At 44.6% G+C, this 12,091-nt stretch overlaps 1 protein-coding gene across 1 annotated transcript; it reads left to right on the forward strand.

The window, feature by feature from the left end:
* Positions 1–1,252: 1,252 nt before the first annotated feature.
* Positions 1,253–6,385, forward strand: LOC130684278 (uncharacterized; the record flags this gene model as incomplete). Its single annotated transcript, XM_057504469.1, is given in 1 exon segment — positions 1,253–6,385. A coding segment is annotated over 1 exon segment (5,133 nt), but the record flags the coding sequence as incomplete, so codon positions are not given.
* Between the last annotated feature and the right edge of the window lie 5,706 nt (positions 6,386–12,091).

Consider the following 12,091-nt stretch of genomic DNA (forward strand, 5'->3'; position numbering starts at 1 on the left):
TGAATTATGTACAGTGATTATATTTTAATTTTCTTGCCTTTAGCATGTATCTCCGGACTCTTCAACCCCTCAGCACAAAATGTTCATGCTCTTATTTCACATGGCTCCCAACATAAGTACCATGTGCTCCTGTAGCAGTGTGATAATAATATGGTCAATAATGTTCAATTACCTTTAGCAACAAGAAGATTATTGCCTGAACAGATGAAAGAGGATACTCCAAATTTAGTCTTGTTAAACCAAAAACTTTCAAAAATTGGGGAAAAATTAAAAATTACATCATATTGTAGAACCTGAAGAATCAAAAGTTAGCATAAGCACAGCCATCCTAAGGCTCAAACACCATTTTCTAACCTAGAAGGAGAAAAATTACTAGAACTTTGAAAAACAAGTTAGTCAGCCAGTGTTAATTGTAGTGACCTTTAGTTAGCCAACCTCAATCAGTTAAGCTTATCTTGCTAGAACCACCCTAAACATTCCGAAAGTGATTTTATCTAATCAGACCCCCAGGATGAGGCATCAGCCGAAAATTTATGTGTCTATGAAAAAAAAAAAAAAAAAAACACTGTATTGTGACTGTAGAAAATACTGCCCCTTTGAAAATGCTATAAAAACTTCTGGCTTTGTGAGTTCGGGGTCCTCGTTGAGACCCGCTGTGTCGGGCTAACGCATGGACCCCAGCTAGCTGGCCTCTGAATAAATTCCTCTTGCTTGTTGCATCAAGAGACGCCTTCCGTGAGTGATTTGGGGCGGCGTCCTCCTCTGGGAGAATCCAACATTTGGGGGCTCATCCGGGATCGTGCGCTCACCCCGCTTCACTCCCGAAGCCATTCTTGGAGGAAGAGGTAAGATTAGTGGCGCCTTGAGTTGTCTGTGTTCTGTGTTCTGCTTTTCAGTGAGACCGGTCGGAGTTCTGAAAAGGGTACCCTCTGTCTGGCAGCCGTCCCGGTCCTGTAAGGGGTCGTGACTGCGGTCGGTAGACGTACTTGGAGCACCGCAGGCTGCAACCCTGGGGGATGCCCCGGGGAGTTTGGAGGGCCAGGGACGCCTGGTGGCCTCCCACCTGTTTTTCCGCAAAAGTGAACCGGATGAGATAGGGTTGGTTTTTGGGCGCCGAGAGTATCAGCCCACTGATTCCTTTCGGTTCTTGGTCAGAAATCTGAGGAAGACAAAAAGCGGCCGCTGTGTGTTTAATCTCTGTGTGTCTCTGTTTTATGTGTCCTTTACGTGTCTAATAATTGTTATACTGGCAATGGGACAGACTGTGACGACCCCCCTTAGCCTGACGTTAGGTCATTGGACAGAAGTGAGAGCAAGGGCGCATGACTTGTCGGTAGAAGTTAAAAAAGGGCTGTGGCAGACTTTCTGTACCTCCGAGTGGCCCACTTTTAACGTTGGATGGCCCCCGGAGGGGACTTTTGACCTCTCCACTCTGCTTGCAGTAAAAGCTGTTGTTTTCCAGAATTCAACTCGGGGACATCTGGATCAGCAGCCCTACATTGTGGTCTGGCAAGAATTGGTGGAAAATCCACCGCCCTGGGTAAAGCCCTGGGTGCGAAAGAAAGCGAACTCTCGAGTCTTATTGGCTCAGGCTCAACCTCGGGGAAAAGGGAAAGAGACCACCAAAATACACCCTGACACTCAAGACTTGCTCATGGTTGATGATCCCCCTCCTTACCCTCCTGCCTCTGCCCCGGCGCCCGAGGCCCCGGCGGCCGAGGCCCCAGTGCCTCCGGCCCCGGCACCTCCGATGCCTCTAGCCTCTGGTACCGAGGCATCGGGGCCAGCTCTGGGACCGGCCCAGGGAACTCGGCGGCGCCGAGGGGCCGCATTGGACCCATCAGGTATTTTTCCCCTCAGGTCTTATGGGGCCCCCATTCTCGGGGAGGAAGGAGACCCGCCTTTCCAACCTCTGCAATACTGGCCATTCTCCTCTGCTGATTTATATAATTGGAAAGCTAACCACCCTCCTTTTTCAGAGGAACCGCAGAGACTAATGGGACTGATAGAGTCCCTGATGTTCTCTCACCAGCCCACTTGGGATGATTGTCAGCAGCTCTTACAGGTACTCTTCACCACAGAAGAAACAGAAAGGATCCTCCTGGAAGCGCGAAAGAACATGCCTGGAGCTGACGGACGACCGTCGCAACTCCCTCATGATATAGAAAGGGGGTTCCCACTGTCCAGACCCAACTGGGACTTTAATTCTCCAGAAGGTAGGGAGCGACTAACCATCTATCGCCAGGCTCTGGTGGCAGGTCTTCGCGGGGCTGCAAGGCGCCCCACCAATTTGGCCAAGGTAAGAGAAGTTAGTCAGGGAGCCGCTAAAGCACCCGCAGTGTTCTTAGAACACCTGATGGAAGCCTTCAGGCGGTATACTCCTTTTGACCCCACTTCTGAGGAACACAGTGCTTCAGTGGCTCTTGCCTTTATTGGGCAATCAGCGCCTGATATTAGAAAGAAGCTTCAGAGACTAGAAGGCTTACAGGATTTGTCATTGAGAGATTTGGTGAAAGAAGCTGAGAAAGTTTATCATAAGAGAGAGACTGAGGAAGAGAAGGAATTAAGGAAGGAAAAGGAAAAAGAAAGTAAAGAGGAAAAGAGGGATAGGAAGCATGAGAGAAATTTAACAAAAATCTTGGCCGCAGTAGTAGAAGGTAAGGGACGCCCGCCCTCTAGTGGTAGAACTAGTAAGGCAGGGCACCTGGGCAACCGGCCTCCTTTGGATAAAGATCAATGTGCATACTGCAAAGAGAAAGGACATTGGGTGAAAGAATGCCCTAAAAAGCCACTGCAGAAGCCTCCAAAAAAGGTGTTGTCTCTGCTGGAAGACGAAGATTAGGGAGGACGGGGCTCGGAACCCCTCCCCGAGCCCAGGGTAACTCTGAAAGTGGAGGGGCAACCCGTTGAGTTCCTAGTAGACACCGGTGCTCAACATTCTGTATTAACTAAAGACAAGGGCCCTCTCTCTGGCAAAAAGTCTTGGGTGATTGGAGCTACAGGCCAGAAACAATATGCATGGACCACCCGAAGGGCAGTAGACTTAGGAGTAGGACGAGTAAGTCACTCGTTCCTCATTATACCGGAATGCCCTACGCCCCTGTTAGGAAGGGACATCTTGACTAAAGTAGGAGCCCAAATATCCTTTCAAGCTGAGAAACCTCTGGTGACTAATCAGGAAAATAAGCCTTTGAACTTGAGTATTCTGACCATAAGATTGGAAGACGAATACTGTCTTTTTATGGAACCAGAGCCCTCCCGAATTAGTCAGGAGTGGCTCGACCGATTCCCAGGAGCCTGGGCGGAGATGGTGGGCATGGGGCTCGCCAAGAACCAGCCCCCTGTAATCATAGAACTAAAAGCTTCAGCCTTGCCAGTGACTGTGAGGCAATATCCAATAAGTAAAGAAGCCAGGGATGGAATTAGGCCACATATCCAGAACCTTATGGAACAGGGAATATTAGTAAAATGTCAATCCCCATGGAACACCCCCTTGCTGCCTGTAAAAAAGGCAGGAACGGGAGATTACCAACCAGTACAAGATTTAAGAGAAGTTAACAAAAGGACACAGGACATTCACCCCACCGTGCCAAATCCCTATAACCTACTAAGCTCCCTGGCCCCAAAAAACATCTGGTATTCAGTTTTAGATCTAAAGGATGCTTTCTTTTGTCTGCGCTTGCACCAGAACAGCCAACTGCTATTTGCCTTTGAGTGGAAAGATCCCACCACAGGAACTACTGGGCAATTGACCTGGACTCATTTGCCACAAGGATTCAAGAACTCGCCCACCCTCTTCGATGAGGCTTTACATCAGGACTTGGCTTTCTACCGAGCTTCAAACCCACAGGTAACTTTGCTGCAATATGTTGATGACTTATTGATAGCCGCTCCCACCCGGGAGACCTGCCAAGAGGCCACTGAAGCCCTTTTGACTGAACTTGCCAAATTAGGGTATAGAGCATCTGCTAAGAAGGCACAGATCTGCCAACAACAAGTGATTTATTTGGGATATTCCCTGAGAAAAGGGAAAAAGTGGCTTACTGAAGCCCAGAAGCAGACTGTGACGCAGATTCCGGTCCCCACTACAGCACGCCAGGTTCGAGAGTTTCTGGGGACAGCAGGGTTTTGTAGATTGTGGATACCCGGATATGCTTCCTTGGCCGCCCCTCTGTACCCCCTTACCAAGGGGACAGCCCCATTTGTTTGGGGATCTGAGCAACAACGGGCCTTTGATGATATCAAGAAAGCCCTCCTCTCAGCACCCGCTCTAGCATTGCCAGACGTAACTAAGCCATTTGTCCTTTTCGTGGACGAACGGAGCGGAGTAGCTCGAGGAGTGTTGACCCAACAATGGGGACCTTGGAAGAGACCTGTCGCCTATCTGTCAAAAAAATTAGACCCCGTGAGTAGTGGGTGGCCTGCCTGCCTGAGAGTAGTAGCAGCTGTGGCCCTCCTAGTTAAAGATTCTGACAAACTAACACTGGGACAAAAACTCACTGTGGTTGCTTCACATGCGTTGGAGAGCATAATCCGGCAACCACCCGAAAGATGGATGTCAAATGCCAGAATGACTCACTACCAGACCTTACTCCTGAATCGTGATCGTGTGGAATTTGCCCCACCCGCCATCCTAAACCCAGCTACTCTGCTCCCCGATTTGGAAAAAGAAGTACTTCATACCTGCCAGGAAATCCTGGCTGAGGAGGCAGGGACCCACCAGGACTTACAAGATCAGCCTTTAGAAGGACCAGGACTCCTGACTTGGTATACAGACGGGAGCAGTTACATTATGGATGGTAAGAGAATGGCGGGAGCTGCAGTAGTGGATGATAACCGAATCGTGTGGGCCAGTGGACTTCCAACGGGCACTTCTGCACAGCGAGCAGAGCTCGTTGCTCTGACTCAGGCTCTAAAGATGGCAGAAGGTAAGAGACTTAACGTCTATACCGACAGCCGATACGCTTTTGCCACCGCTCACATACACGGGGCTATTTATAGACAGAGAGGGTTATTGACTTCTGCCGGGAGAGATGTTAAAAACAAACAAGAAATTTTAAATTTGTTAGAAGCCATCCATAGACCTAGAGAAGTGGCAATAATACATTGCCCTGGGCATCAAAAAAGTGACTCTCTAATAGCTCAAGGAAACAGAAGGGCGGACCAAGCTGCAAAACAAGCAGCCCAGGGAATGAATATCTTACCCCTCCAAGTGTACCCGGAGGCCACTTGTATTAAGAGCTTCCAGTATACACCCGAAGACCTCGCTTGTATAAGCAAATTAGGGTTTAAAAATTCCTCACCCCATGAGATATACAAGTCTGAAAAAGGGAGAGTTGTCCTGCCTAAGAGAGAGGCAGAAGAATACTTAAGGCAATTGCATCAATTGACACATTTGGGAGCAAAAAACCTAAAGACCTTGGTTCAAGACTCCCCTTATCATGTTATTGGATTAGGAAAACTGGCTGACGAGGTTGTAAGAAATTGTGTTCCCTGCCAATTAGTAAATGTGAGTAAAAATCCAGTAACATCCGGGAAAAGACTTCGAGGGGATCGCCCAGGAGCTTACTGGGAAGTTGACTTCACTGAGATCAAGCCTGTTAAGTATGGATATAAGTACCTTCTAGTTTTCCTAGACACATTTTCAGGATGGACAGAGGCGTTCCCCACCAAAACTGAGACAGCTCAGACGGTGTCTAAAAAGATCCTTGAAGAAATATTTCCCAGGTTTGGAATCCCAAAGGTAATCGGCTCTGACAACAGCCCTGCCTTTGTTGCCCAGGTAAGTCAGGGATTGGCCAAGATATTGGGGACGGATTGGAAATTGCATTGTGCATACAGGCCCCAGAGCTCAGGACAGGTAGAAAGGATGAATAGAACTCTAAAAGAGACCCTGACTAAATTATCCATAGAGACTGGTTTATATGATTGGTTGGTCCTCCTTCCCTTCGCCTTATTCCGAGTTAGAAACACCCCCAGCCATTTTAGACTAACACCCTTTGAAATAATGTTTGGAGCCCCGGCTCCACTAAATGCAGCTCACCTCCACGTATCCCCTGAATCTGTGACTAATAAGTTTCTGCTTGAAAGGTTACGGGCTCTGGAAGTTGTGCAGAAAGAAGTGTGGGCCTCTATCCGAGAAGCCTATCGGCCAGAGGACATTTCAGTACCTCACCCGTTCCAAGTGGGAGACTCTGTCTACGTAAGGCGACATCGAACGGACAATCTTGAGCCTCGGTGGAAAGGACCCTTCATCGTCCTTTTGACCACACCTACAGCTGTGAAAGTAGATGGCATCTCTTCCTGGATACATGCTTCACATCTGAAGAAAGTGCCTCAACCAGACCCAGACTGGTGAGTAATTCGAACTGATAACCCTCTTAAATTTCGCTTGTGTAAAAATGATTGTGTCACTAACAATTCTAATTCTAATGACCCAGTTACTTCCCACCTTCCAGAACCCTAACCCCCATGAACCCAGGTTACTCACATGGCAAATCATTACCCCAGCTTCCCAACAAGTAGTAGTCCAGTTAACAGGACAACACCCTAGGGGAACTTGGTGGCCTACCCTCACTGTAGATTTGTGCACTCTCTTCAAACAAGACCCATGGTATGAAGATAAAGTTGGGATACCCGGATGTGGTACTCGAGATTATACAGTGCATTGGGGCTCTGGGACCATGAAAGAGCTCCAGAATACCTGCTTCTATGTATGCCCAGCTCCCTCAGCCAATAGTGCCAAGGCCTCACAGTGTGGTGGGAAGACAGATTTTTTCTGCAAAAATTGGGGTTGTGAACAAACAGGGACATGCCATTGGCTGACAGGAAGCGCAGGGAGATCTCCTCTAGGCCTCATAAAAATCCAGTGGAATACCGCTCGTGCCCAATGCATGACTAATCCCACCTGCAACCCTATTGACATCTCTTTCACAGATGCAGGAAAAAGGGCAACAAACTGGGAAAAAGGGCTTATGTGGGGACTAAGACTCTACCAGAGTGGCTATGATAATGGAGTCTTGTTTATGCTCAGGCTTAAGGTAGAGACTCTTCCGGCTGTCCCAGTAGGACCCAACGCTGTCTTGCGGGATCAACCGCGTCTCCCAGCCCCAGCCCCAAAACAGGCCCTAGCCCCACCTATGGACTCTGCCACCACTCCCTCCACCTCTACTCTTGGCCGAGTCACCTCCTTTCCTGGCACCGGACAACGCCTTCTCAACCTCCTTGAAGGGGCTTTTCAGGTCTTAAATACCACCAACCCTAACACTACTGAATCCTGTTGGTTGTGTTTCTCTTCTGGGCCGCCTTATTATGAAGGATCGGGATTGTTAGGCAGTTTTAACAGGACAACCCGTCACGAGATCTGTAGCTGGGGAAGCCACAAGAAGCTAACTCTGACTGAAGTAACTGGAAGAGGAAAATGTTTAGGTTCAGTCCCTCCCACCCATAAAGCTTTGTGTAATGAAACCATAGCTGTGACCTCCTGAGGTGAAAATGAGTATCTAGTCCCTCCTCCCAAAGGGTGGTGGGCTTGTAACACTGGAGTGAACCCATGTGTCTCTACTTCTGCCTTCAACTCCTCCCGCGATTTCTGTATCATGGTTCAGCTGGTGCCCAGGTTGATGTATCATGATGACCTCTCATTCGTAGCTGAATTTGAACCTAGGCATAGATATAGGAGGGAGCCGGTCTCGCTGACCTTAGCTGTGTTGTTAGGGATAGGAGTCGCAGCCGGAGTAGGAACAGGGACAGCTGCTATTATCCAAGGGAACCAACATTATGAGGGACTAAGGACAGTTATTGATGAAGACCTAAAAACCATAGAGCAATCCATTACTAAACTTGAAGAATCTCTGACTTCCCTCTCTGAAGTAGTCTTGCAGAACAGACGAGGGCTGGATCTGCTGTTTCTAAAAGAAGGAGGATTGTGTGCAGCTTTAAAGGAAGAATGCTGCTTTTATGCAGACCATTCCGGAATAGTAAGAGATTCAATGTCAAAGCTTAGGGAGAGGCTAGACCAGAGAAAGAGAGAACGAGAAGCCGGCCAAGGGCTATTTGAATCTTGGTTCACTAGGTCCCCGTGGTTTACGACCTTGATATCCACTCTGGCTGGGCCCTTACTCATCCTTGTGTTGCTCCTCACTTTAGGACCCTGCATTTTGAATCGGCTGATAACTTTTGTTAGAGAAAGAGTGAGTGCCGTTCATGTACTAATGTTGAAGCAACAATATTATTCACTCACCCAACAAGAAGATACAAACATTCCATGATTGGAATGCGCTTAAAGAGAAGTGGGGAAATGTAGAACCTGAAGAATCAAAAGTTAGCATAAGCACAGCCATCTTAAAGGCTCAAACACCATTTTCTAACCTAGAAGGAGAAAAATTACTAGAACTTTGAAAAACAAGTTAGTCAGCCAGTGTTAATTGTAGTGACCTTTAGTTAGCCAACCTCAATCAGTTAAGCTTATCTTGCTAGAACCACCCTAAACATTCCGAAAGTGATTTTATCTAATCAGACCCCCAGGATGAGGCATCAGCCGAAAATTTATGTGTCTATGAAAAAAAAAAAAAAAAAAACACTGTATTGTGACTGTAGAAAATACTGCCCCTTTGAAAATGCTATAAAAACTTCTGGCTTTGTGAGTTCGGGGTCCTCGTTGAGACCCGCTGTGTCGGGCTAACGCATGGACCCCAGCTAGCTGGCCTCTGAATAAATTCCTCTTGCTTGTTGCATCAAGAGACGCCTTCCGTGAGTGATTTGGGGCGGCGTCCTCCTCTGGGAGAATCCAACAATATGAAAAAGAAAAATAATACACTTTCAGGATATGAGATATTCTTAACCTAACTAAAAGCTAAAGTGAACCAAATTTAATAAGTAGAAAATTATAAGGGGCAGTCCCATTTTAATTCAAACTATGCTAAAACATTAGGATTATTAATTCTGTTCTATTAGAGATTAGTCTTATTGCTGTAGATTACATAATAGAAAGAGAATGTATATATTTTCCATGGTGGCAATGCCCATACTCTGATTTTGATGGGCACAACTTTAGTTATGCATTAATACATAAATAATAATATAATCTTGAATTTATAGAATTCTCCTTGTCCTGAAAAATTATAACCAAAGTAACCTTGATTTATAAAAGATTTTCCGCTATGACAAAATGTCCTCCTTCTCCAAAAGTAATTGGGAAACAAGAAGCAACAGCCAAAAAAGAGGCAGACAAAGTGTGTTTTAATCAAATATAAATATGGAGTCTAAAATATTTTATATACTTTTTGAAAGACAGTAGAGATTTCTTTAGGAAAATAGTTATTTTTATTAACATATAATTATGCATTATGAATTCCTGCAGGGCATTTTAAAGGGGGAATCTAGTTTGATTGAATTCAGCCTATTAGAACAAAAGTATTTCAAAGCTAAGATGAATAAACAAAATTAAAAGGACAGAGCTGAATATCTATGGAATTTTAGATGCTTGGAGCCAGCAAAAAGGCTATAACTGTCCATGACTTAGGACAGATAAGTCCTGTTTACAGCAAATAAGAAACACATTGATACAGGCAGGCAAGGTTTTGTAATCCCTCCCCCTAGAACGTGAGCTCGATTAATGGCTTGCCTCTAACAAACAGAGTATAGGTTAAGTGAGGGGTTATCTGAAGTAAAGTTACATAAAGACAATGATTTCTGTCTTGGATGCTCTGTCTTACTCTCTCACACACTCACTCTGAGGGAAGTCAGCTATAATGGTAAAAGCAGACAACTGGACATGCATAGCAAGGAACTGGAGACACACAGCAAGAAACTGACCAACAGCCAGCAAAGAACAAAAACCCTCTGTTCAACATCCCAAGATGAACTGAGTCCTGCCAACATGAACTTGGCAGTGTATTCTCACCTGGTCAAGACTCAGATGAGACTGCAGCCCAATCTGACAGCTTGACTGCAACCTCCTGAGAGACTTAGAACCAACGGCCTCTAGCATCTGACTCACAGAAAATGTGACATAATAAATGCATGGAATTTTAAGATACTAAGTTTTGGGGACAGTTTGTTAAGCAGTGATAGATAACTAAAACAAGGGATATTTTGGAGTCCTAAAAAGAAGATAAAATAGAACTTACAGCTAAGCTTAGCATCAGCTCAATGGTTAAAAGAACAAATATTTGAAGTGTGCATCTCAGAAGATTGGTCCTTAGACAGAGATAAGATCTTGAGACCAAGAGATAATGATGGCCGAGGAGATTTGAAAAGATGTTTCCAGGTTCTAAATCCCTCTCAAGTAACCTAGTTAAGTAAGAATTTACTTTTAATTTTGCTTAAAATATAGGCCTTGAAATTCCTGTGTGAAATAAAAACATTTAGTTCTACCTTGAAACCAACTGGTCTGGACTACATTAAAAGGGCAGAAAGGGAAATGCGAAGCTATCAAAGGAAACAAAAGGCCAGTGAAAGATCTATTCCAAAGAGCTTAGCCTTTGATAGAGAAAGTTCCCTTTCTCCCAAAAAAAAAAAAGTTCCACTATAGCACTTCATTCTGTACTTCAATTATTGGTTTATCAGTCTTCTGTGCCAGACTATGAGAAACTTAGCTAGAAATCATGTTTTATTTATGTGAATGTTCCAACACATTTTTCAGGGTACAGAACATAGTAGGCATTCAAGTATTTATTGAATAAATTAATAAGTGAGTAAGTAACTCTAGTGGATTAAGGTTCTTTATATCACAGTGCATATTGAATTTATCTGATCACACAAGATGCACTATCTCAATTTAAGAGACAAGTTTCTGATGCTATTTAAGATGGTATAAGCCCACTATACCCTAACTGTCCCAGGGATTAAAATTAAAACTCCTGCAAGACTATACACAGAGCAATAGCTGAGGACTCTGAAAATAAATAAGAGCAGGTATATTGGAGAAGGAAACCAAACCTCAGAGAACAACCTGAGTTTCCCAGGTTAGACTTAAGGGCAGCCCAAATCCAGGACCTGTGCAGCAGATATGCACATCAAAAACTCCAGAGAAATACTTTCTTTCTGATCAGAGTACAGGGTCGCAACATGCCCGAGAGTGTGATATAAACCTGTTGGGTTTTTCTCTTTCTTTCTTTTTCTTTATTCCAGTCTTCTCCAAAGTAAACAAAAGAGAAACAAAACAGTATAGTGAAGGCTGTAGAACTGAACTACAATATAGACCCACACACACACCCAGGTCCCAGACTGACACCCAGTAGGACACATCAAATATCTGTAAAGACTTTAAAAACTGAACCACTGTCCACAGGAGACAGTCAAGATGTAGAGTCTGCATCTAACCAAGCTGACTGCCTGCTAAAACAACAATAAAAATCAATAATTCCAGAGGATTTTTATATATCATAATATAATATTCAAAATGTTCAGGATAAAAACCAAAATTACTAGGCATACAAAGAACCAAGAAAATCTAAACAGCTTTTAAAAGAAACTGCAATCACCAAATGCCTGAAAGCAAGTGGAAAGATTAAAATGTTGAGTTCTCCTGTAAATCTGTAATTATGCAAACTAATTTGATTACATAAGCAATTTTACAAAACAAGAACCATGAGATGACTAATTTTAGATAAGAAAGATTCTGGGCAAAAAGTAGGGACCCCTAGAACCTTGAAGAGGGCTCTGGGTTCTCTTACACTCCACAGACGCCAGCAGCACAGACTGACTGAGGTTCCATCCTGGCTCCAGCAAGTGTCCACTTGCCAACTTTGTAATCCTGGCAACATTACACTTAAGTAACTTTTCAGTGCCAGATTTTTAATTTGAGAAATGGAGATAAAAATACCTTAAGATAAAAAATAATTTAAGTACCTTAGAGGTACTTAAAAATACTTGTTGTGATGATTGTGGGAGTTAAAACATATAAAACACTTAGAGCATATTCTGGGGAGACCTCAGACTGTACAGAAAAGAAGGCATATGGATAATAGTATTGTGTTCTCTTGTGCCTGCTCCTTCCTTCTCCATTCCCTCTAGCTCTTAAGCAGTAGGCCCTGTGCTAAATGTTTTACAAGCTTCATTCTATTTAATCTTCACAATGCCACTGTGG

Source organism: Manis pentadactyla, chromosome 7, assembly GCF_030020395.1.
Source record: "Manis pentadactyla isolate mManPen7 chromosome 7, mManPen7.hap1, whole genome shotgun sequence".
NCBI classification, from domain to species: Eukaryota; Metazoa; Chordata; class Mammalia; order Pholidota; family Manidae; genus Manis; species Manis pentadactyla.